The 26,719-nt window shown below is 42.5% G+C and overlaps 2 protein-coding genes and 1 long non-coding RNA gene across 7 annotated transcripts in view; 1 reads left to right on the top strand and 2 right to left on the bottom strand.

Annotated features, from left to right (window-relative positions):
* LOC137473520 (collagen alpha-1(I) chain-like) overlaps positions 1-12,486 on the bottom strand; it is a 30,712-nt gene extending 18,226 nt beyond the window's left edge. Inside the window, exon 1 of the mRNA XM_068189268.1 lies at positions 10,497-12,486. Coding sequence (XP_068045369.1) covers positions 11,305-12,486 — 1,182 coding nt within the window. The 3' untranslated portion in view covers positions 10,497-11,304. The remainder of the gene's footprint in view (positions 1-10,496) is intronic.
* On the bottom strand, positions 482-12,690 carry LOC137474629 (uncharacterized). Its single transcript, XR_010999438.1, has 2 exons — positions 12,552-12,690; positions 482-4,620 (listed from the first exon to the last, which is right to left on the bottom strand). It is a non-coding gene; the product is annotated as an uncharacterized lncRNA (long non-coding RNA).
* EP300 (E1A binding protein p300) overlaps positions 11,995-26,719 on the top strand; it is a 61,153-nt gene continuing 46,428 nt past the window's right edge. The window contains exons 1-3 of one of the 5 annotated variants that reach the window (XM_068191373.1): positions 11,995-12,100; positions 13,102-13,214; positions 13,336-13,918. In XM_068191373.1, the coding sequence (XP_068047474.1) occupies positions 13,825-13,918 (94 nt within the window). In that variant the 5' untranslated portion in view covers positions 11,995-12,100; positions 13,102-13,214; positions 13,336-13,824. Of the gene's footprint in view, positions 12,101-12,651; positions 12,790-13,101; positions 13,919-26,719 lie in introns of those variants that run through there. The other 4 variants (XM_068191374.1, XM_068191372.1, XM_068191371.1 and 1 more) reach the window with 4 other exon arrangements.

Below are 26,719 nucleotides of genomic sequence, written 5' to 3' on the forward strand. Positions count from 1 at the left end.
TTAAAAAAGAGCACCGAACACTTCTGACTCCAGCATGGGCCAGTGTTCACAGAAGACTTAATCTCATATAGTAAAAACAAGATGAGTGAGGGAAAGGGTTGCTCTGCTACCCAATAAATAGCAAAAGCTATTGATAAATATTTTCAGTAGAGTCAAAGTCCTTAGTACTTTTTTTTTATTATCAGCCTACGGTGAATATATTGCTGCTGAATAGGCACTTCATTCCCAAGAAAGGGAATGAGATGCAGTCCTGAAAGAAAACAGTGGTTAGGGAGCACACAGATGAGGTAAATTATTTGATTTCATTGTGCAGGAGCAATTTCACCCAGCAGTAACTGACAGTAGGGGTTATTTTGGGGAATTAGTCCTGGATACACCAAGACCCCCCAAGTTTAAAGAGGCCAAAGAAGTTCCTATGAAGAGAAAAGGCAAGACAAGAGAAGCCAAGGGAATCATAGACCAGTCAGCCTAGCTGAAACTCTTTAGAACAAATAATGAATTTATTTGTAAACATCCATGAGATGACAAAGAGATGAGAAGGAGCCAACTTGAATTAGTCGAGACCAAGCCATACCACACCAACCAGCTTTCCTCCCAAAGCAGACTAACAGCAGAAGCTCCAGAGGTGAAGGAGCGCAGCTCGGGACAGGCTGTGGCCCAGTCTCATGCAATGTCCTGCTAAAACAGGCAGAAAAACACACTTGATAAAATTAGTGGAGGCCTAGTGGCAAAGCCCTGTGCTATTCTGGACTTTAAAGGTGATTTATTTTCCAAATGAAAGGGTGGACCAAGTGAGAGTGAACCAGGATCTGTCCTGGTCACAGCCCTGTACATGGTTTTCATGTAAATTATTTGCCTGAAAGATCAGGTTGATTAAACCTGCTGATGACCCAAAGCTGTGTCAAGTTGCAAGTAACAAAGATAACTCTCCATAAAAATAATACAGAAGAGGCTTTATAAAACAAAAGAAGATATTCAAATTTCAGCTGTGCTTACTAATAGCATCTCGGAAAGACTGAATATACATATAGATGAGATCAGTCAAAATCCTTAGCTACATATCACCCTAAATCAGGAAATTACTTTCTACCAGAGCACTATGCAGAGCTCACCCCATGATTTGTGCTGTCTCTGCAAAAGCAGAACCAGAGCATCCTTTATTTTACATTTTAATTTTTTATTTTTAAGGCCCACATATTGCCTCAGGCATGCTATAACTCACATTGGTGACAAAGAAATGTGAAAAGTCTTCCACCACATTACCAGCAAGCCTGGGGCCTCCATGAACTGGGAATTCAAATACATTTTGACCCTTGTTTGGACTGGACATTGTGGAATGAGAATATACCCAAAGTAGAGTCAATACTGAGAAAACTTTAATTGTCAAATTGTAATTAATTTAAGAGTGTTTTGTAGGTTTAGATAGAAGCCATGAGAGTAAGGGAAAAAATTCCCCCAAGTCAGCATCCCAATTCTTTTCCCTTAAGAAATTCACAATATTTTAACTGTAGGAGCAACTAGCACAAGGAAACTGTACCAAGGAGAATGATGTGCTAAGCAGGACACCAGGTATTTTTCTGAGACTTGGGAGATTTCCACTGACAGCATGTGATACTCCTTCTACCTCTGCTGCAAGACAAAATTCCACTTTACTGGCGAGGCTTCCTCCTACACAACTGCATTTTGTATTACAGATATATTATCAAAACTGATAAGGCAAAATTAAAGGTCACTTGCTGGTGGGACTTCCTGACACAGGTTATGAGGGTCCTGGATGACAGATACCATCCAAAGAACCAGGGTTCACAACTGGCCTGACAGCCCTACAGTGTGAAGCCAAGGATGATTTAAGTAGAAGTTATACCTGTAGAAATGATAATGATAAGAGAAACATGATTTTTTTTTTGTATCATCCACTACCCAAAATAAAAACATGAACATGCTGCCTTGGTCTGGATAACGCACACAGAGGAAGACGAGCTAGACTTGAGGGAAGGCTCTCACGGGGCTGGGCAGGCTGCAGCCTGCTCTGGGGCCACGTCAAGCTCCACGCTGTGCGCCCAGAGGAAGCCTTCAGTGCTGTGTTTGGCCTAATGAAGAAATATGGATGTGAATTAAATCCTCCAAGGAATGATGAAACTACACAGTTTGTTTTTACCTTTGTTTTAATTAATCAATTCCATCTCTTCTTGGTTTTCTCTTGGTATGAATGGGTGACCAGGTGTGCTTGTGTGAAAAATACCCTTGGAGGAATACCAAAACAAAGTAGTAAATTAGTCAAGATGGCAGGTTTTGAAGCTGAAAACAAGATTATTCAGAAGTAGCCAGGCTTACCTAACCACCCCTTCTGCTTTGGCAGTGGAGAAAAACTGGGCCACTTGTGAAACAGGGTATATATAGACAATAAACGTTAATACATTTTAAAGTAAAATTAAGGTTTAAGAAAGACGTGTTAAAGCAAAGTTACCGTGGTGCTGCCTGTCACGTTACATCCCCAAACACAGAGAAAACAAGATTACCATATGACCTGGGTCATACAGCTTGGCAAAAAATCCAAAGAAGACTGGATATCCCCCTTCGAAGCAGGAGAGCTATCTCCTTCAATATCCTTACATCTTTCAAAGGCCTATGTTCTTCACTGCTGGAAAGCTCACTGGGGTTTTAGCCTGAAAAGACTCTGCCTCCTCCTTGAAATCTTCCTAGACGAGATTAAAATCTAAGTAATTCCTTCAGTGGCAACTCACAAGTCACTTTGAGAGATATACAACCTGTTGGTCAACCATTTGAATCTACTGATTTATTGATTTGATCTTAGCCATGATCTTGATGTGATCACTTAATTGATCTGCCTTAACACTTAATTAGCTTAGCAGAAATAATGAATTAATCTAGTGATATCCTTGCTCAGGTGTTCCTTCATGTGATCATCCTTTTTAATCACCTCTGCAGGGAATATATAAGGTAGGTTTACACTATTAAATAGTCACTGAGGTCACAACCTGAGGGCAGGAGTAAATTTGGGTAGGGCATATGCTAGGAGCTCAGCTCTGCATCTCTCCAGCCAGCACCTCATACACCCTGTAAACAAACTCATCTCCAGGCACGTTTGGTCTCCCAAAGATCTTGCTGCATTGCTGAATGAAGGGTAAGGAGGGCTTTGTCTCAGAAGCAGTCAAACATTTCAAGGATGTCTTTCTCCATGGTTCACAACCAAAGAGGAGCGGATAGGGCATCCTGGGGCCCACAGTGGATTATTTATCCTCCCTTAGCCTTTACTCATGAGCACAGAAAGCTCTCACTCTTTAAGTTCTTAGGGAAAAAGATGTGACTGAATTACACTGAAAGAGAAAGTAAGATTTTGAACTGTAAGATTTTGAACAATACAGAACTGTGGTGAAAAGCATCCCATACTGTTCTTTATTTTTTGTATTGTCACAGTTCTTGACACACTCCTGTGGGATAGGTAACACACAAAAAACAAGTCTCAATGGACTTTTATGTGAGGTGAATGGGTGGTGGAAGGAAATGAACAGCTGAAATCACACAAAATCACTCAGTATTTGCACCTAGATGGTTAAAATTTGAGCAGAAGAGCTGAGACTTCATGCTTGTCGCACAATGTGAGTGAACAGAGAAGAAAGTGGGCTGGTGCCCATGAAGTAACCCAGCATCAGAGTATGAGTTCCCTCTGCTCCCAGTGCCCAGGCAACTCTTTTCAGGCTTGATGCTTTCAAATTCAGGTCAAATGCATAACCACAGTAGAATGAGCAGAAGAAGAAGAAGGGAAAAAAAAAAAAGAAAAAGCTCATAAGCTCATATTACCAACTCTGAGTGGGTAAGGGATGCAGCTTTCCTTACCATTCAGTTAGCTATTTTTGTTCTTTACAAATATTGCCGTTAGCTTTGTGATAAAATCAGGAGACATCATCTGAACTGGCTTAGAAATTATAAATAAGAATTTTAATTTTTATTTAAACTGGAGAAGCTGCTAGAGGTCTGTTTTGAAGCCAGTTTAAGCCCATGGAAGGATTTAATCGGGCTTTGTTTGCAGGCGTGGCAGCAGCCTCTTTTAAAGTCATTCTTCTGCTTATAATCAAGCCTTGCCCCCATCAGATTTTAACCACTTTTTCCTAGGTTAGGCACGGGGATGGGCTGGGGACGGTCCCTGCTGCAGTCGCATACCACTCGTGTGGTGCTGGCGTTCAAAGCCAGGCTGCTTCACTGTTTCCACTGCCGACTGTTTGCAAACGCTGGAGAGGAGCTGGGAATGAACAGAGCAATGCAGAGTCGGGGAGGGAGGGGTTTGGTGGCTGGGCTGGAGTTAGTCACCGCAGACTTCCATTTCCAGATCGTGAGGAAGGACTCAAGCCATTTTAGGCATTTTCTTGGACTTCCTTCTCAGCTTTTAATTGAAATACCCAGGAGGGATGGAGGAATCCACAGGCCTGTTTTGCACTGATGTGGGATACTTCTGTGCAAGCACAGACGTGCTCCCCCTTCATATTGTAGAGTCAGACCACTGTTGTTAGTCCTTGGCTCGGTTCCTTCGCATGGCAACAGGGAATCTTCTACACGTCTCACCTTCTGGAAGCTGATGCACTCCTCTTTGGAAGATGCTCACTGTGGTGAAAATAATTTTTAAAGAATTTTCTTGCAGGAGCTAACTATGCTGGAATGGCTTGAATATTCAAAACAAAACACATTTAATTCTGATACCTCTGAGGTATATAAATATACATATACATTTATCCATATGTATCTGTAAGTGGCACAGATAGGAAGACATATGAACCAGCAAATTGCAAAATCACAAGAGGCTTTGAACACCCCTGTTCCTTTTCAGCAGGAACTCAGATGCCTACATCTAGCAGAATAAACAAGAAAAAACCCTGCACAGCTGCCAAGACAACTGACACATCCAGCTGCCAGACTTTCCACTATGCTTCTCACTCCAGTGTTGTAACTTTTGCATCTCCTCTTGTCCAGCAGCAGTGTCCTTTTTGCCAGAGCAGTTGTTTGGGACATCATCCCCAGGATGTCACAGGGGAGGCAGGCAGCAGGCATGCTAGGAGCACATCCAGCATGGCCAGGCAAAGTCTCCTCTTGTCCATTCCCAAACATGGGGCCCATGCTCACTGTGCAGGGCAGCAGCAGCAGCAGCAAATGGGATTTTTTGTGTGGTTGATGTTACAACACTTTTTTGTCCTGCTAAGACAAAAGAATTTTCTCTGTCCAGGGGAGCTCAGTGTCCTGGTCACCCAGAGAAGCTTCTCCTGGGCTTGGTGCTTGGCCTAGCAGCACCGTGCAGAATGCCCATGGCCAAGCCCCTTCATACGGGGACCGAACATCTGCACAAAATGCTTATTTATCACATGGTGAAAGAATCAATGTTTCTGGCCTTCTGTGATGCTGATTGTGCGCCTCCAGCTTTGTGTTTTGCTTTCTTGAAGCTGATTCTTAATTAGCAACAAAGTTGCAGTCACAGAAACACTGAGGACAGAGGAGTAACATCAACCTTGAAATCGTTACTTTTCTGACCACTAAAAAAGCTCTCTACCCTCCCCTGAAAGCTACTTAAATGTTTCTTCATTTCTAAAGAATGATAAACAAGTCCTTGCTGACAGAATATCACGACTACCTCGACCTTCCTTTCCCATTGGAGCTTGTTGGTGTATGAAATGATAACCAGCCCAGCCATCTCAAAAGGTTTTAGTTTTAATCCCAGGTGATTGCACCTTTATTATGGTACCTGTGCTGGACTGGGTGACTGGCGTTTCCCTGACACGCCACTGGTGTGGTTTGTGACCACGTCCATGCACTGAATCTGGAGCATCCCGTGGCACCCTTCTCCCATGTCTGTCCTGCAATCAACGAGAAGGCACCTGAGATGGCAAAAGAGGTTGCAGTAAGTATCACAAATCAGCCCACAAAGCTCTGCTCTGCTAAAATGATCTTTCCAGGGCTTGAGGCAATGTAGGAGCACAAGGAGAAGAAGTGTGCTGCTGGGGTGCTGCCACACCTTCTGCATTCTTAGCCTTTTAGCAGCAGTGCACCATCAGGGGTGATCCTCCCTTCTCTGAGGCTTCCAGGCCTCACATGAGGGACAGGCAGGGAATGAGAACTGAATGGCGCAGGTCGCCTGGTGTCAGCATCCCTTGCTATAGGAGACCAAAATAAAAAAACCTCATAGGTAATGAAATGTGAGGGTTCACAAGGAAACTTTTGGGAAGAGAAGTGACAAGTCTGTATAAATTAGGAAGGTAGGGAACTGAAGATTAACCATATTGTTTTACACACAGTGGTTGCATTAGAATCAATTGTATTCTGGTGTTTGTAGTTAATAATTGACTTCTACTTGCATGTAGAAGGAAAGAATTCATTCCAAAAAGCCAAGAATGTACAAGATCATTTTAGAGAAAAGCAGAAAAAGAAAAAAGAAAAAAACCCAACCAGACCTATATTTTCTGTGGAATTTTTTTCTTCCATGGCAGCTGCAAAACCAGCTCAGTTTGTGTTAAGTAAGTGTATTATCCTGTGAACAACAGGGTCCCATTAGCTCTGTCAGAAGGGCAATACCCTCTCTACTAAAAACCTCTTGATTCAGTACATTTCCCTGTCACAGAGCAAATTTCTGCTTGACCCCATTGAAGAAATCACTTTAAATCTTGAAACATAAAAACTTTTACAGCTGGGGAAAAAACATTACTTTTCCCCTCTCTTTGCATTTTGATTGCAGACATCAAACACCACATTGCAGATCAGCATATAGAAGAATGTTGTAGCAAATTAAAAAAATTAAGAAATACAGAGGAGAAAAAAAAAACATGAAAGGAAGGGATTGCATGGCAGTAATAAATGTATTCTGTTCTTTATAAACACATGTGTGCTATGGATTTGTGTCTGTGGGACAATTCAGGAAACAAATGAAAAGAAAAGTTTTGGGTTAAAACTCAGCAGATTTCAAAGTGCATTGTTTATACCCTCTGCAGTGCAATAAAGCTTATCAAGAACTTTTCCATTGGATACAAGAGTCAAAAGAAATAAGAGGAATGTGAACAGTATGCTTCCTTTGGGTTGTTACAATATCTGTAATTCTTTCAGCACAGATTTCCCATGTTAGTTTAAGCTCTGTCTCACAACGATCATTTTTAGCAGATAATTGTAAATACTTTGCTGAGCTGACTGAGATGTTCAGAAATTTGCCATCATTTCACTCTACACAAGCTCAAAGCATGTGGCAAGTTCAAGGGCCCTTTATTAAAAATATAATACTTTAATTCTAGAAGCTCTTGCTTGCATCCTGGAAATACTCTGGGATAAATCAACTGCTGATGTAAATGCAATTAATTTCAGTGTAATTTCATTTAGAAGCTACAAGATTAGTACATTTTTATTTAATGATTTGAATGTGCTTTCTGTAAGGAGGAGTAGGATCACCTCCCCCTTACAAAGGGGAGAGCTGAGCCTGGGAAGTGAGAGGCAGAGATTTGACCAGCCCTTGGTAAAAGCTAGGAGAGCATGCAAGGCTCTCACTCTGATCCACATTTGTGCTTTCAGCATAAACCAGGACATGGAAACGACACACGAAGTACCATACATTTCAAGCACGAGATTTGGCTCTAGATCACCAGACCTCAAAGCTGCAATATTTCCTAGGCAGAATGTACTTCTGCCCCTCTCCTAAATTGAGAGGTCAATTTTTGTCTTCTTTTCTTATTTTGCTCTTGTAAGGGAAGACAGCATGGCATGTTTGTTAGAACTATAATGTTGCATTTGCTAATTAAATAAAGTGGGGTTTTTGGGAGAACTTCTTTTAAGCAAAACCATGTGTTCCAGGGAGGAAACATTCTTCTGGTAAACAGCTGAGCCCTTAACATTTAGCAACATAACTCTGTGTTTGCAGCTATTGAAAACTGTGTGACCAAGGATGCCTGTGTTTCTGAGACTGAGGACTGAAAGCATTTTGCTTGCTGTCAGAACGCCAACCCTTTCTTTTTTGTATACGCTAAAAGCAAGAAAAAACCAACGATTGGATGGTTGCTTCTTATGGTTTTAATAAAATTTGTCTCATATCAAAATGCTGCTGGGTTTTAATGTTGACACTGCGCTGAGCAATGTTCTCTGCTCTGGCACAGCTGGCTCTTGCTTTCCAGAAATATAACTGCACCCTGGCATCACTTGCAAAAATTGCAGCCTTAAACAATTTCCTCATCCCTCTGACCTGTGCCAGGAAGGACCCTCCATGCACAGATCTCCTCGCTGGTACAAAGAAGGGGGTCATTCCTCCTCCGTCCCCAGCTGCTGTGTGAGCAGTGCTGCAGTGGCAGGAGGTAGCTAGGGAACAGAAGTTACCTGCCAGACATGAACAGCAGCCCTGGAAAGCTCAGGGAAAAAAGATAATAGAGCTGGAAATCGCAAGCAGAAACAGGACTGAGAGAATGGGAGTGCCCTGTACCTGGCTCCTGCTTTCCATTCCAAGAGTCCACATCTTTCAGAGACACTCGAAGGGCCACAGGGCTGTGGGACAAATCCTGCTGAGGGGAAGCAGGGAAGTTTCATTTGGTATAAATGATTTCCTGAGCAGCATTAGGGAGCAGGGGAGGCTGGCTGGGTGACTTTGAGATCTTACACTGCTTCTCTATCCAGCAGCTGTAAGGGGAAGGCCACAGTCCCAGCTCCCTCTGGGCCGAGGGAGATGATTATTCCTCTGCCCCTCATCTCACTGAAGCTGGGCTGCTGAGCTCTGGGCATCACATTGACCTTTTCAGTACAAAGGAATCTTATCTTGTTCTTTGTAGCCCTCAAAGCGGCTGGGCATGCTTACAAATTTCAGTAACTACCAGCTAAGGCCAAACAAGATCCCATGATAAAACTTCAAGGCTCTGCATTCCTCTCTTATTGCTTTCCTGAGCAGATTCTCATTTAACTGGACTTATGGTCCTTTCATCCAGCTATCTTAAAGTACATAACGACTACTGTAATTACTGACAATAATGAGCTAATCAATTCTTCTAGGTAGTATTTTCAAGGAATAAATATTACTATCCTTGCTGTAAGAATGGGAAAACTGAAGCAAAGAGGAAAAGTTTTTGGAATAATTTTGGTGTGTTTTACTTTTAATATTATAATATCCTCCTGGCTTTATTTGTATAGCTTTATGCATTTACTTCTTAATATGCTTTAGGTTCTGTTATTGCTTTCTAGTAATGTTATCTATTATGGATTGTGTGCATGTACTAAGAAAACCGCAGTGATTTCAGAAAACTTAACAGACATTGAAGAGTTTTTTTGTCATTGTTTATATATATATATATTTGATTTATCATAACCCTATTTTCCTGGCTTTTCCTTTTCTTCCTCCTCCTTTTATTTTTGATGCTTTCTTTTTTAGAAAAAAAAACCACAAATAACATTATTTTCTATTTATTTTCCATATACTTCAGCTTGTATTTAAATCTCTAATATGGAAAGCCAAATGAATATGACTTTTAATGTCTAAAGAACTAAGATATTCTACTGGGTAGGAAGCTTGCAAGGCAGAACTACAGCCTTACTAAAGTATCAGTTAATCACATATATATATATAATTAATATTCAGAAGACATATGTTGGTTTGGTAACATTTATCTAAGAGTTTAAGTTTTCCACAGCTCAGGTATGCATCCCTGAACCCTTTTCAAGGATAGACAGACTGGTAGCCAGACCAGAGAGTAAGCTGCAACAAAAACCAACCAAACAAAAAATGCAAAAAACAAACAAAAATTACTTTATTTTGGTTTTCAGCACAATTTCAGGTGAACTGAATGGTAGGATCTAGTCTCTAGATATGAGCAAGTGTCTCAAAATTCTTATTTGAAACATTTTCTTTGCTCCAAACTTGTTGTTTAGTAAGGGCCTGACTTCTAAAATAATTTAGGTGTTTATGTGCACTTCAGCATCTTTATAAAGCCAGCACTAATTCCTTATTGAACTGTGGACTAAGGGTCTCCAGATAGTCTGACAAATTTATATTGACTTATTTCAGTCAGCTTCTAAGTCTGAGGAGACCAAAAAGTTAATCTCAGCTGTGTTAAAAAATTGCTTCACAACCAATGAAACAATCGAGGTAATATAAAACCTCTATAACTGGAATATTTTGGGAAATTTAGAAGCAATAAAAGGCAAAAAACCTGTGAAAAGCACTAACATAGTTTCTAAGGTGTCACTGTTAAGTTTAAGGCTGTTAGCCCTGACAGCTTTAATTCTGAGACTTTCTGCTTTACACATTATTTTCCTGAGGCTTATTTGTCGTTGTAAGGCTCTCTCCCCCTCTCTTAGCATACTGCCTAAGCATTCAAGAATTTTCAGGAAGGCTAATCCAATCTTTGGGCATTTTTGGAGTGGTTTGTGTTTTCTTTTTTGTGCTGGGGGAGACAAGAACAATCTTGCTTAAAATAAAACCCAAACAAGGGGAGCTGAAGAGTGGGAGTATGTGAGGGAGCTGGTGAATAACTTACAGGGCTGCGAATCTCCTCCTGCCTGTAGGCTCCTCTTGTAGGCTGCAGTATTGATTCTGTGTTTAGTCTAGGCTCTTCCCAAATACCTGCTGCGGCTCTTACGTGGATTGCAGAGAGCTCGGCCCTGAGGGTGAGCGGCAAGGGAAGTCCTCCTCGCAAATGTCCGGTGTTGGATCAACACCCCCCGATTCTCCATCAAAAACATGCACGTGCGTGCATTTCCCTTCCACTCCTGTCTCGTAATGGTGTGCGGCCCGAGGGAGTCCAAGCGCACCGAAGGGAAATGCCGGCATGGGGCATTTCCTCACGGATGAGCCCTCAGAGATTTGTGGCGGGCCCGTAACCTCAGGGACGGCTCGGGGGCTGAGAGGGCTGGCGAAGCACCGCGCCAGTGTCACCTATGCCTGCGACAGCCCCTCCGATGGGCGGGAGCGCTGTCAGGACTGCGATCCCTCATTCCGTGCCCTGCGCCATCCCCGGCACCGGGGTCTGGCAGAGAGCGCGGGGCTTGGGCGCTTATTTACCCTTTGGCGTAAAAGTGTGGAGTTTGGGGATTTTTGTTTGTTTTGTAACGCCGACGGGAGCCTGAGGCAGCTCTGGGCACCCCCGGGATGGGCAGTACAGAGCGCCCCCGGATGAGGAGGAATTTATTCACAGAAAGGGCAGTTAGGCACTGGGAGCTGCCGGGGAGGTGGTGGAGGCCCTGGGGGTGTTTAACGAAAGACTGGACGTGGCACTCAGTGCCATGGTCTGGCTGACATGGTGGTGTTGGGTCACGGGTTGGACTCGATGATCTCAGAGGTCTTTTCTAATCTAATTTATTCTGCGATTGTGTGATTCGCACATCCACTCGCCCACCTCGGGGCGCTCGGGGAGCGGGCCCCGCTCCCCAGGCCCTTTGCTCGCTGGCCGGGTGCTGCCGGCCCGGGCTGCCATATCTGTGGCGCAGCACGGCCCGGGACCGGCGGCAGGAGCGCCCCGCCCGCCGGCGCCGCGGGGAACCGGCCGGGAGCCGGCGGCCGGGAGGGAAGGAAGGAGGGCGGCGGCGAAAGACCCGCGCTCTTCCCCCCGGCGCCTCAGCCCACCGGGCCGGGCAGCAGGCACCAGGTGGTCCAGCACACCGGGGCGGCCACAGGGTCCGGCCAGGCTCCCCCGGGCCTACGCCGCGTACTTTTGGGCCGACAGATAAGGGCGTGTGGGGCGGGGCAGGAAGAAGGCCTTTTTTTTTTTTTTTTTTTTTTTTTTCTCCTCTCCCTTTTTTTTTTTTTTTTAAAGGGAAAAACCCTTCGCCTTTAAGGGGCGTGGCCAGTGAAGTTTGCGGAAGAGCCCGGAGAGAGACGAGCGCTGATTGGACAAACGCGGTCTCGTGACGGCGGCTGGGGCGGTGCCGCTGCCCCCACCCCGCCGGCGCCCGCGTTCCATTGTGTGCGCTAGCGCCGCCGGGCCCCGCCCCGCCGTGTCCCCGCCCGCAGGGCTGACCACGCCCCCGGTGCCGGCCCCGCCCCCCGTGTTCTCTTGGCTCATTTCCGGCCGCCGCCGCCACCGCCGCTTCCCTCCGAGGGCTCGGGAGAGCGAAGGAACAACAGCCGCCATTTTGTTTGTGTGTGAGCGACGGAGGGAGGAGAAGGGAGCGAGAGGCCGAGCCGGACGGGGCGAGCCAGGGGGAGGGCAGCGCACAGAGATCCAGGGGCTCGGACAGGGGACGGGGAGAGAAGCGAGGAATCCAGACGCCCCCCCCCCCCCCCCAACCCCAGCCTGCCCGTCCCCTCGCTATTCCCTCTCTTTCTGTTTCCTTTTCTCTCTTCTCCTTTTCCCGGAATTCTCTCTCCCCGCGCTGCCCTCCGCCCCCGCTTCGCCCGCTCCGCACACACGCCTCCGGAGCGCCAGGCAGGGGCAGTAGGGAGCCTGCGCTCGGCCCCCGCGCTGCCGCCGTCCCGCCCCGGCCCCCCCCGCCGGGCAGCGCCGGGGACCCCCTCCCCCGCCCGGCCATTCCGGGGCGAATCCCCCGGCCTTCCCCGCCGTGATTTTTCTCCCGTTTTATTATTTTAATTTTACCTCCCGATCCTCTTCTTGGAGGGGTCGCTGCGCGGCCTCCCCTCCCACCCCGACTTCCAACCTCCTCGCTGCCTTCCCCACCCTCGCAGAGGCGAAGGGAGAGTCCCCACCGCGCCCGAACAACGGCCGAGGGTCTCCTCCCTCGCTTATCGCTCCCTGCATCGCCCGTGGGTCCGGGGGAGCTGGGACAGGCAGCCCCCTCCCTGCCACCATCCTCGGCCGCCCGGGAAGGGGGAAGGTAGGCAGAGAGGGCGGGAGGGGCCGGTTTCTTCCTCCTCCTCCTCCTCCTCCTCCTGCCGCTGCTGTGGGATCGGCCCCTCTGCCTGCGCCGGAGGGGGGGGGCAGCAGCCTGCTACTGCGAACGAGAGAAAGAGGAAGGGGAAAGAAGAGAAAAAGGGGGGGCAGAAAGGGTGTTGAAACCCGCCCCCCACCTTCCCATCCCGCGATCGGTGCTGCCTCCATCAGGACAACAACCCCTCCTCCTTCCCTGCACAACAAGATGTGAAGCGGAGACTCCTGGGACTTATCCTCACCCTCCTCATCCTTACAGCTCCCCTTTCTGCAGCCATTAGCGACGGGCGAGGAAGAAGCGAGTGGAGCTGGGGACCCCGCGCACGCCGTGCCACTCCCCCCGCCGCCTCCCCCCCAGCCCTGTCGCTGGCGGTGGGTATTTTTTCGCAGGGTGGTGTTGGAGGGGGAAGGAGCCGCTGCTAGAGGACGGTGATCTTTTTTTCTTTTTTCCTCCTCCTCTCCCCTCCTTCGCCCGCCTCCTTGTGGCGATGAGGAGGAGGAGGACGGCGCCGAGGAGGAAGAGGCTGATGGCGGCGGTGAGGAGGCAGCAGGAGGAGGAGACCCCCCGAAGGATGATGATGATGATGGTGGCGGCGGCGCGGAAGCACCAGCACAACAGCCGGGATTAATTTTACTAAAAAATATTTAAATATTCACCAGCCTCCATTTTTTAATTTTTTTTTTTTTTTGGCGGGGGCTTTACTTGCTCTTCCCATCTTCGTTCAGCCCTTTCGCCTGGGGGAAGAGGCCTCACCCCCGCCCGCCCCAGCTCCCACCTCTCCCAGCTTCTCCGCTGTCGCCCTCCCAGAGCCCGAGGAGCCGAAAAAGGGGAACTTGGCCCCCCTTCTCCGCCAGATCCTCCTCCTCGCTCTCGGCCTTATTATTGTTCTTCAGCTGACTCGGGGCCCCAGAAGAACGTGAAGGTTTTGGGGTTCACCCCCCACCTCCTTTCTGCTCCGAGTGATTGTCTAAAAAATTAAAAATGGCCGAGAATGTGGTGGAGCCGGGCCCGCCTTCAGCCAAGCGGCCTAAACTCTCCTCACCGGCGCTCTCCGTGTCCGCCAGCGACGGCACAGGTCAGTCTCGGGGCCCCAGAGCCTCCCCGCTTCTCGGTGCCGCAATTACTGTCCTTTTCTCCCCTCTTTTGCTTATATCTCCTCCTCCCGTTTGCTGCTGTTAGCTCGAGCCTGCTTTTCTCCTGCCCGTCTGTTTCGCCTGTTCTCGCTCCGTTTGAAGCTATTTGCGTTAATGGCATAGGGAGGGTGTTCGGATGTTTTTGCCCTTCTGGTTTTTTGGAAGTGATTGAGAGCAAAGCTGTTCAGTTTATTGTGCTTTTGATCAGCTGCAGATAGGACTTAACAGTTTGTCATTTTCGTGTCTTTCACAATAGTAGCGATTACCGAGCTCCTTGCTAAGCATAATGCCAGTTGCAGAAATACGAAGTAGTGCTAAAGACGATGCTTTTGTACACTTTATTGTTGAATTACATGTGTACGCACAAGTTTCTTGGTTTTGCATTTTATTTTGCATGTACGGAATTCTTTTAGAGCTTGTTTAGAAACGAGAGATTTATTTCTCTTGCTATTTTTCTTTTCTCTTTCTTATGTGCAGTCTGCTTATATGATTTACTTCTTACAATCCTCCATTCTTCTTTTTGCAGAAGTGTATCAAAATACTGCTTTTCTGATTCAAGTAGACCATTGGCTTTAGGAAAAACAGCTAAAACCAAAATCCAGATGCCATGCTTGTGGCATAAGGTTTATTGAGACTCTTATCTTCTTAGACATGAAATTTTATTTCACCTTATTTGCCTTAAGAATCAATATGGAGCGTAGTTAATCTTGCATCTCCTGTTTCTTTGCTGCGAGACCAAAATGTCTGAAATTCCCCTGTAGACTTAAGAGCTGTGAAGAGAAAAGGGGCTTCTCTGCAGACCTGCCAAGGTCTTTGGTGATGCTGGGAAGGCAAGCTAGAGCATGGAAATTTTAGGTGACCCAGTCCCCAGCAAATATGAACTGGTTGTACTGGGAGGGGGGAGAAAGTAACAAACGGCTGTTCTGCCTTTTTATGATTCTTGCGAAGCAGGTGAGTATTTGGTGTCATTTTGCTATGAGAATACTCTGTTACCTGTCCCACAGGAGTTTCTTTGAACTCACATTAGATCCTATTAAACTATGGGATATGGAGGAGGCCTCCTCCTGCCAGTCTGGTGAGTGGTGGCATTTCTGAAGGTACCCGTGCTCTTGTTCAATGCAGTTAACAACTGGCAAGAAAAGGGAAGAGTTGTTTTCTTGTTGTTGGTTTTTGGGGTCTTTATTTTGTTTTTTCTGAAAAGTTCTTTGACAATTAACACCAGATTTTAATAGCAGGTCTTTGCGCAGTAGATGTGATTCTACTTGGGATCATCTCCAAAATTTTGATTTTGCCTTTTTTATTCTCGGTGAATGACGTATTAGTTTTGAAAAGTTTGTGTGCAACTCTTAGTGCATATTAAATACAGACGATATTCTGGTGTAATTGGAGGACATGACTATTCCTAATATCAACAGGTCTCTAGTAAGAGAGTAGAAGAGTGTTGGAGAAACTACTCTTAAGCGAGAACTAGTTGTTGGCTGGTTTTGTGCTAGATTTGGAAAACAGTGATTAATTCAATAGTAACCATTTTAAATTTGTCTTGATAGTGGTTGTTGTGCTCTGTTTAGAGAGGTGAAATATTTTGTGAGAAAAGTTCTGATACGTTATAAATATGAAAGTTAAAGACACATTTTGATTCAAATGAACACACATGTAAGTTCAGACATTTGTGATCAAATAAAGGTTGGGTAATTTGTGTATGTATTGCAGTTTAACAGGTATAGACTCTCACAGAATACTTAGTCTTTAGTTAACTTACTGAGCAGCTTTTTATAGTAAATAAATGACCTTTTTAGGGTTTTGGTGAAACACTAGGGACTGGACAGTTTCAGTATGTTTCAGACAGTTTAAATTTTTCCCAAAGTGATTGAGACTGTCATCACCTGATAGCTATGCTGAGGTTTATAGTGGTGCAAACACTTCATATGTGCTACATAAGACCTAGTAAAGATTTCTTAATCTTGTGGCTTTTTTTTAATTGCCAGGTAATTATGGGACAGTTTTACTTTCTGTGTTTTTTAACATCACATATAGTATCTATTTCTGTGAATAAAATCCAACCTATGATCCAGTGAATGTATTCTGAGGGTTATATTTTTTTCATTTGCTGCTTGAGACTGCAGTTTTTGTCATGCTTCTGTTGTGGGAAACTGCTTTGAAATTTACAATTTTTTAACCTATCTGCTGGTTAAATTTGCTTTGAAATAGTGCAAGCAGCTGTCATGAAGTAAATTCCACTTATAGAATCTTGTATTGTCCCCAGTCCTCAGTTAATTATAGGAAATAAGTAACATGGTAGTTATGTACTTACTCAAGCGCTCTTTTTAAAACTGTTCGATTCTTAGCACTATCAGAGGGAAGGAGAAAGGCAAGACACTTGCACTGTTGATGAAACTTTTTGCAGCAGCTATGCATAGTGCTGTTTTTGCTGTTAAAATTTTTGATTAGTTTCTTTCTAAAACGTTCTGAAATGTTTTAGTTAGATATGTAAAAATGATGACTGACTCCTCTTACATTATTCCTAAAGTTGTAGATGTTAAGTATATTTATGTTGAAGACCAAGAGGAGTCTCTAACTTATGTTTTCACTGTACACCTGGATGATACTCATATTCTGGGCCTGGACTGTACTAAACTCTAATGTTGGTGGCTTTCTTCTAAAAAGAAGTAAGCAGAGATTGTCCTAATATGCTTGATTTATTGGCAGCAGCCAAATATAGCTGCATTTCCCGCTTTTGTTGCAGTGCTGCATCTTCTTCTGTCTTAACAGTTATAGATGGTTCATGTGTTCCCTGCTCAGAATTTGCTTTGCCATGGAACTTACTGTGTTAGTGTGCTTTTAAGTTGTTTTATTAATGCCAGTTCAGCCTTAGGGAGGCAAATTGAAATGTTTGTAGCACATCTTGTAATAAACATTCTGAAGTAGTTTAGAAAGTCTTGGTACTTTCAGCGTCCTCTAATATATTAGAATTTTTGAATGGTCTCACTTTTTCTTTAATGTTGTATAGCTCCAGAATAATTTCAGAGACAGGAGTGTGTGGGATTCCCTTGAACTACACAGGCTTTTCTACACTTTTTTCCCCCCTTTCTCTATTTAAGTGTTAAATTTGTTGGAAAGAAGAATGGTAATGATCTATGTATCTTATCTGGCCTTAAGTTTTCTGAGGGCCATTACAACTCTACAGTGGGGTCATCTTTTGGTGACAACAGTGACTAGGTTACACTTCAGTACCAGCACGGTTACATTGACAGAAGAAGACACTGACTACATTGCTAGTGTAGCACCTTTGCTTGCCTTTCTTAACTGGTAGCAACATTTTTGATATGTTGCACCTACTCTAGCAAGACTTTCTTAAACATTATGGTAGCAAACTGGTGCATATTAGTCCCCCCACACTCTAACAGAATAAACAGAGTGCGTCCTGTGGAATTACCTCTTGGAGTAAAATGAGTGAAAGTTGTTCATAAAGACAGATTTTAAATTGGATGCTTTAAACTACTTGTTTTGGTAATTGGGGGGTGGTCTGGGGGGGTTGAGAGGTGTCTTCTGGATCCCTCAACTTTACCTGCAGTAATGCAGGTGTGCTGAAATTGCTATGTACAAATTTCTATGTGGTATATTCAGGGCAGGAGAGTTTTATTGTATTTTACACCCCTCTCCATCCCCCCCACATGCACTCATCCTTCTGTTTAGAAATAAGCTCTTTTCTGTGAACTGGGAAAGTGTTCTGGGCTCTGGGTTCAGAACCTCTATGTTTCTTCACAGAATAAAAATGGAGCACACCCCCTGCTGCAGTGTGTTTGTATAATATCATGTATTTAGGCTGCTAGATCTGAAAATACGATTTTAAGTACTTAGTGTTTCAGGCTTGCTGGGACACTGGAAGTCAGTTTTCTACAATTAGTTGGCATGTGTGTTATATCAGAGATCAGAGAATGTATTCTGTGGTATGTGCATTAACATCCTTCAATTTGCTATATCCAAAAGTCACATTTTTCTGCGCGATAGCACATCTTCAATCTCCCTTGAAGTATCCATCTTTTGTAAAGTCTGGATGTTCCTTTTTGTCAGGAACTGTTTTTGACCTTTTACATTTTACTCTCCCTCACATCAAAGGTCTAAAAGACCTGTAACAAAACTTCTCTTCTGGACTACTGCAGTTTTGACTGATACTCGTCTTTCATTTGTTCCAAATAGATCAGGGTGTTTCTTTTCTCAAAATAAGTTGTATTAATCTTACCCCACTGCTCTTTTCAATTCTGTTTTCTGAGAGCTGTGTGGTTTTTGCTAGTGTTTGTATATACTACATTTAAAATCAACAACTTTTCATCAGTCTGTTTTCTAGCTAAAGTTAAAGACCAAATGATTAGCTACATTTTAACCTACAGCCAAATGTTTTCATCCCTTCATGTTAAAAGCCATCTTTCTTGCTGGTTTTGCCTTAAAATGTAATTTGATGGATGGAATATACTGTAAGTCAAGTATTCCAATAGTGGATGCTTGTGTGGCAAAATGAGTGTCATTGCTGTGTAGCCAAATAGTCTCTCAAAGTAACTGTATTAGGAATAAATATTAAGAAGACTTAAGTCTGTGAGAATTCTTTAAAAAGTAAACCAATCATTCATATAATGCTCATTAATTTTTTTAGAAGGAAATCATGCAGACTTTTGAACCTTTTAGGTTTCCAAACTGCTGTATTTATTCTTTGTGTCTTTTACCATGTAGACTCTGTCTCTGACATAGGTACTTTTTCTGAGCAGTGTTAGAAAACTACCTAATAAAAAAAAAATACTCCAACAGGACTACCATACATACCACAGTGTAAAACTGAGGGTTGAGCACTTACAGATAAAAAGCCTTTGAGACTGGAAAACCAGTTTACAATTGCAATTTAAAACTAGATTCACAAATTTAATATTGCAGGGAAAAACCTTTGTTTGGGAAAAGACTTGGGAATTTAAATCCTAGATTAAAAAAAAACAACCTAATTTTTCCATCTTGTTCCTCACAGTCCTAGAGCAGGGCTTGCCTTAAGTTCAGATTATCGGTCACTTGTGCATTTGTAGAAAACCAAATTTTACCTGGGAAGGGTCTATCAGACTCTGGGTTTTAATATATGATTTTGGGGGGTGTGGGTCTAATAAGATACTGGGACTAAATGCTGAACTTCTGCTGTAGGAGTTGTGTTTTTTGTATCTTTATAACTTGGAGCAAACCACATTATTATTAAATTTCATTTTTGTGTGATTTAGTGTATCTTTCCTGCATCTTCTCTGTAGGCTATTTGATTACCCTCCAGTGTGTCACTTCAGTGTCTTGCTTAGCTGCTTAGCAGGAGCAGCCTTTCAGTGCTTGTTCCAACTGTGTAAGGATACTACTTCACCCTTCTCATCACTTGATTTTGTGCTCCTTCTGAGAGGGTTTGCCCAAAAACCACTTAGATTTATTATTTGACAAATGGAGTAATTTTCCTGTGTAGATTTCACTGACAACTAAACAATGCACACCTGTCTCCAAGGATTTTGTTTTTCTGTCTTTACTTAAACTGTAGCAGCAGGCTGAAGTAAAATATATCTGTCTCTGCATATGGTGGTGTGCCTGATAAAAAACTTTTGGGGCTGCCTTGAATTTGTAGAACTTGAACTAGGGCAGAGATCCTCCCCCTGAACAGTATCTGAAAACCTATCATTCTCTTCCTAAATAGCAACAAGTTTTCCTTAAATGGACTGGCATATGAATGTATTTAAAGTTCTCTTAAAAATTCGATGTGCAATATTCTCCTTCAAGCACTTATTTCTTCCAAATCTTTTTGAAGAAAATTAGAAGGAGTATTGAATTCTTACGGACTCAAACCACAGTAACTTGTTCACTTGATGCTGTTCCTGTCAACACACCTGACATCAAGCATGTAAAATGGGAGACCAGTCTTGAGATTTTTATTAAAAAGTGCAAGTTAGGTTCAGAACCGTGAAAAACAGGTTATTTTCTATTAGTGGTCATTGTGAGAGGGGGCAGATAAAGATTTAGCTCTTTCCCATTTGATGGTGTAGAACACCTCTGTACTGCATCTTTATTTGTATTCCTGTAAGAGATCTAAGGATAGGAGTTTTGGTATCAGGATTTGATATTTGTTTGTCTGTAGGACTTCCAAATACCACTGAATAGACAATTTCTCTTTTAAGAGAGACTGTAATATACTCCTACTGTTTTAATGGATGAAAAGATGTGTACTTTCAGGGTTTTTTCACTTTTGGAATCCTAATAAAAATTAAAAGTCTAGTAAAATGCTGATATATGGATTGCTCAGTACAAATTTTGCTGAAGCTAAACTGCCTTTTACATGTGACTGAGTGTAATTCCAGGAAATCTGGGGTATTACTAGTTTAAGATAATGAAGTCTGATCTATTGACCTATGTTATTTTGTTTACTTGTATTTTTTTTTGTATATAAATTCAGCATTGCTTTTTGCTTTTACTTTGGAGTAATGTTGAATGAACTCAAAAGTGACTTGACTTTTTGGTAATTGTATATGCAGATTGCATCATTTCAAAGTTGTTAACTTGACAATGAAATTAACTTTACTCTTTTCTTGAAACAGATTTGTAATTGCTTCTAAAATGAATCAGTGTGTTCTGTGCACATCAGGGTGTTCCCATCCCATCTGCATGTACCCAGTTTTTGTCCACCAGCTTCTCTAACTTTCTAGACCTGTGTACATACACAGATGCCACTGAGAATAGTAATACTAGAGACTTTTGATTCAAGTTAAAGGTAGCCCAATGAAATTTATGCAAATAGCAACATGTTTACAAGGAAATTATTAATGGTTTGACTTCAGCATTTTGGAATTACAATGTCAAAACTTCATCTTACGTGGGTTATCAGTGATGGTAAGACTAGTGTCTTTGTATAATAATATGAATAAACAGGTACATAAATTAAAAGGTCTCTGAAATTCATCCTTAAGTAATATTAAATCTTTAAACATACCCTATTCCTGAATTTTGACCCCAGTCTTTTCCATATGATTATACCACTTCTGTTTCCCTAGAACAGTTACAATTCTATATTCCAGACTCATAACCATTGCATTTTCACTATGGTTTTCTGTGGTTAACTCCTACTATCACCTGTATCTCTAAATACTGTTTTTTTTTTAAGAACTTTGAATATGAAACTGAAAAGTTTGTTATAAATACCATTTTCTTCTGAAGCTGCAAAAAACCATGCATCAGTTAGAGTCTACTAAAATAGGCATTTTGGTTGATATTAGTTTGGGACAAGTATGACTTAAATTTGCAGGTTATTGAGACTTCACAAAACTGAGACTATTTTCCTTAAGCAAAAGTTCATGTATTTGACACCAGTGTTTGAATAGGGATTAGGATAGCTTAAAAATGGAAAGAGTGAGGTCCTAATTTTAGGACTTCAGTAGATGCTGAATGATATGCTATTGCTACTTTAGAACAATTTTTTTGTTGCTGTTTTTCACACTTGTAAAGTACTTACACTTATGCCTGGTTGTTACAACTCATATTGGAATCATGTGCATTCTACATGGTGAATTGGACTTTGATCAATAAGTGATTGTTCTTAAAAATATTTTTGCCAGAAATTGTGTGCTACCATAGTGTGCTAACATGTTTTGAACCTTTGTGTTTGTTGTCTTCCAGTTGTTTTGAATAAAGTTTTAAAATATGTTTTCTGTTTGTATTATTTATGGTCTTACCTCAAATTACAGTGTTTCTTGATGTAGTGAAGAAATGGAGGCCTTTTCTGGATTGGCAGGGAAGGAAGGTGGCAGTGCTTTCCCAGTTTCTTACAGGGAACAGAATTAACATTGAGGTCTAACACTGAAGACTGTTACTCAAATAGCATAATACAGAACATGAATTCTCAGTTGCTGCTGAGCAAGCGATCCCCTCCATTAGGGTTATACAGGGAGCACTGTCTGAGGATTTTGGAAGCAGTAGCTGCAATGATGACTCTAGACCTTAGTATCTTAGGCTGATGTGGATGTTTTGCCCCTTCATTTTAAATCAATTTAGTAGATGAGTTTAAATTAATTCTACTGTTTAAGTTAGAACATTTTGGCAGAACTTGTGTTACCATTGGGCAATTGTGGCTTCATAGAGTATCTACATGAAAAGCCCCCTCTTTTAATGGATTTCATGGTTTGATCTCCAAAATGCAATATCAAAGTTCCTACCAGGTTGGTGTGTGCCTCTGTCCTTAGGCATATGGGTTTTAAAACTGCCTGGACTAGTCTAGCTTAATTTTCTGTCATTGTAGAGGCCTTGGGAATTGATGACTTTATTAGCACTTTGTTTCAAGACTGTGCTTCACCTTTGCTTCTGCATTTTCTTTTTTTTTTTGAGGTCATTTCAGTGTGTTTTAGGGCCTGTAATGCTGGTGCTTGACTGCAAGCCTCTATGGCTGATTTCTCTGGAATACTGGTGAGATCGTCTGGGTACTTTGTCTGTTACATGTGGGCCCTGATCAGTTACGGGTAGTTTTTGTATCCCCAGTCAGGGAAGATACTGACCTCAACACCTTATTGTCATTCTTTGTCTGAAAGCACAGCAAAGGTGTTGTTTTCCATGTGGTCCAACATCATATGTGGTTCCTGTCAACCCTGTCACATACATGCTTTGTATTCAGTGTCCTGTATTAAGCCTTGTCTGTTTGTTTCATTTTGAACCCGACGACTGTGATACAAGTTGATCAACTAAGAGGTTGCTGGACTTCAGAAACATTTGTGTAAAAAGGTGACTGTTAAGCAGCTTTTGAAGTTGGTGTGTCTCTGTTCAGAATATAGTAAATGGGAAACAGGGACATGAACTATTGAGTTTCTTACCTCTTTGCTGGTCTGACAGGGGTAGGCTCAGGAGTCAGTAGCTGTCTGACCTATCTGCCATGCAGGGTTCTTGAGGCATTGCTGATCACACATGCTTTTCCTTCAGCTTGTACCAATTCTTCTCAAGACTGAATGCTCCAATGGCTTGAGTCCAAGGGTTAGTACCTGTGAGAATAAAGTATTGCTATTTTGTAGCACATGGGGATGTTCCTAGAAAACAGTATAGTTCACTGCAGCCTATTTGCAAAAACCAGGTAGTTTCCATATAGACAGAAATTCCTATTTTATTTTGAAAGGTGAATAAATGTCAGAACTCATCCCCATACGGGCCACCAATTGTTGGCATTGGTGCTTGGCACCAGCCCATGGTGGATGGGAACTGTCACTTTTAATTATCTTACTGTAAGACTTTCTTACCTTCTCTCTGTGAGTGCTCACGGGCAGCTCCTCACAACACTGACTCCTTTTCTCTTTCTTCCACAAGGCTGCCTGACTTCTTCCTGTCCCTAACACACACACCTGACCCTTTCTGTCCCCAGCAGCACATACTAACCCTTCCTGTCCCTAACACACACACCTGACCCTTTCTGTCCCCAGCAGCACATACTAACCCTTCCTGTCCCTAACACACACACCTGACCCTTTCTGTCCCCAGCAGCACATACTGACCCTTCCTGTCCCTAACACACACACCTGACCCTTTCTGTCCCCAGCAGCACATACTAACCTGACCCTTACTCCTCACAGCAGACTGACTCCAATGCTTTCTCAACCACCTAACCCATTCTTTTATAACACTCATCCTTATGGACACAGCTGTGACCTATTGAAGGCAAGGCTGTTCCTGCTCTTTGGTAATTAGTACAGCTGCAGCTCCTCAGGGGTAAGATTGCCTTCAGCAGTACCTCTATTCTCCTACAATCCATCCTCCCACAAGTAAAGGTCTGTTGTCTTAATCCAGAAATGAGAAAATAATGGGATCCTGACTGTAGGCTAGAAAGCATGTAAAAGAAACTCGTATGTCCCACCTGAATACATGCTGATTTCCTTGCTAAGTAGTTAGTATTGATATATTTTCCCTGTTTTATAAACACTGTCATAAATTGCTGCTTTGCCTGCTTTGAGAGCTGTTGCATCACTGGTGCTACCAGGTGCTCTTGCAGTACAACTAACTTGAAATAAATACTTAGTAGCTAATTTGAAAATTGATCACTTGATAAGACATTGAAGTCTTATTGACTTAAGGATTTTGATTGCACACTCTGCATATGTATTAGTTTAAAGTCCATTTTGGTGCCAGGTGGCTTTTCACCCCAGGCTGGCAGTTTCCTTGCATCTTGCAGATTAGACATTGTCAAAGGCAGAGTTTTCAAGTAGAATGCAAAATTAAGAAGACAGTCCATAGTATGCAATGCAGGTTAGTACACTGATTTTTGAAGTTGCCTTCCCACAGTTTAGGGCACAGTTCATACTACTTAATCCAGTCTAACTGAACTGCCACTGCTAGAGATGGATCTGCTCCTACGGTCTTTTGTGATTTTCTCACTACAGATCTAATGTAGCCAGGTTAAGTTGTTGGGATTTTTTTTTCCTCTAAAGACTTGCTAAGTTTTCAGTAGTGCTACAGTTCCTAAAAGGAAATTATGATATGCCTTTGCATCTTGAGATGATCACAGACTTAAGACTTAAGTCTTAAGATTTGAGATTTAAGACTTTCAGATCTACTACTTAGATGTTGTTTTGAGGTTTTCTTTTCTTTGCCTCTTGGGTGGCAGCAGCAATCTATTCTATATGTTCCTGTTACCTGTAGAAAGAAATACACTAATAATACCACAAACAGCATGATGGGGAATCACTCTGTGCTGCTCTACTGAAATCAGGATGAGGTCAGGATTCAGGTCCACCACTGCCACTTCCTACCAGTGTATTACTGGATGGTTTTAGGCTTTAGGCCAGATACTGTCAGTTCTGTTACATCCCAGTTTTTCTGTGTTAGGATCTCTAGAGATGATGAATCAGGTGGACAAACCTTTGCAGGACTAATCTTCCTCCTCTGCCTTCCCACAAGCTTGATTTTGTTAGTGAGAAATCTTTGTGCATATCCTTAATGAAACAGATTGCAAGAGTAGCAGTGAGCTCAGTGTACTGGAAAGTCAGTCAGCACTCTGGATACTTCTCACCATTGTCTTAAGCTATGCTTTTGTCTCTTGTGTGAGTATATATGATCTTGTTTTGACATGGTTTGTGAGCTGCCTGGCCCAGCCTTGACAGTTTTTGGCTTGGTCATAGGTAGAACTCTCTACAGTGGCCTTTAGGACACCAGTTCTATGTAGAAGACTGAAATGGATTGCAACTGTTATATATGCACAAGGTCCTATTAATCTTTATGGTCATTTGAGGTTTTGTTTCAGTCCTGTATCAGAAAATTTCTGTTTCCCAGTAGTTGACTAAAATGCAATTTTCGTAGCTGACCAGACAATTGAAAATTTTAATCTGTATCTACTGGCTAAAGAAGACTTTGAAGGTTTATTTTTGGAAAAGACTTCTAGAAAGAGCAAACTCATACCAGAATATTGCATTCTTGGTAGTTACTACTTACAATTCTGGCTAACAGTTGACAGTATTCTTTTACAATGAATTGTCTCTAGTATATTAAAAATCCTAGCAAGTTAGTTTTATGTGTAAGTTTTATATTGAATGTCTTAGATGTTTTGATGTAAAGAATGAATCCAATTAGGATTATTTCCCAACCATTCAGGTTGGGGATGGGTTTTGTTAATGTAGCTTGTGCTATATTGTGTTTTAAGGTATTCATAAAAAGAATTAATGCCTCTTACAGTTTTTATGACATTTTTCTTCATGTTCACGGATGTCACAGAACAATCAGGCCAAGGAGCTCAGATAGCTTGTACCTATATGCTCCAGTTAGTAATGGGTAGTAAACCTTAAAGCTGGAATTATCTCCTCATTTATGAGGAGGGAGAATTTAAGGAAGTGAGGTTTTCAGAGAAGCAGATTAATATTTTCTTATGAGTCAAGATGATGAAATCTTTGTCTCTCAAAACAAGAATTGCACTGTCCCTTTGTGGTGTTACATCTGAAATCATCTAAATGGGCCTGCCTGAGAAAATACTATGTGGTAGTTTGAAAAACAAATTTGTTTTTCATATGCAGACATTTACCAATCACTTTCCAGTTGGTTTTGTGAAGGGCTTTATATGCACTGGTCTGAACACAAGAAAGGTGAAGCAAGGATTTTTGGTGTGGGACTTGCCTCTGAACTGGGAGTTGTGTTTGTTCAAGAGCAGAAATTCTTTGCCCAACTAGAAAGAGTCAAAAACATGGCCTTTGGACTGTGTGGATGCTGATGGGAGATGTCTGGGCTGCCATGACAGTTATGTTGTAGGAACAGGCTTTGTGCTGGGTCATGTTTTTTCAGGTCGCTTAATTTTGTTTTCAGTTTTGTTTGTTCATCATTGAGGACAGCAGACTAACTTGTGAGTTCCTGAATGTATCTTTTACTCCTTCCTCACTGGTGGGTTCTTTGTCAGCTTATTAGCAGGGTGTTTTCAGGATGTTATGTTTCAACAGTTGCCTGTTAAACGTGTTCTAACAGGCTTCTTAAGGTGCCAATGGAAGCTGATTGAAGCTGTCATCAATTTTTTTTATTGCCTTTTCAATTTCCTTGATCTCTAATTTTAGGGTCTCTTCCACTAACTCTTCCCATGTTCATTGAATTGTAATTCTTAAGTTAAATGCTGAGCACTGTAACTTGGTTTTGGTTTCAGTTTTTTGTTTCGGGTTTTTTGTGTGCATGGGGGTGTGTGTGGTTTCTTTTTAGATGAATCTACTGACACACAACATTAAGTTCATAATTTTAGATGA

The sequence above is a fragment of the Anomalospiza imberbis genome, chromosome 5 (genome assembly GCF_031753505.1).
Source record: "Anomalospiza imberbis isolate Cuckoo-Finch-1a 21T00152 chromosome 5, ASM3175350v1, whole genome shotgun sequence".
Classification (NCBI taxonomy): Eukaryota; Metazoa; Chordata; class Aves; order Passeriformes; family Viduidae; genus Anomalospiza; species Anomalospiza imberbis.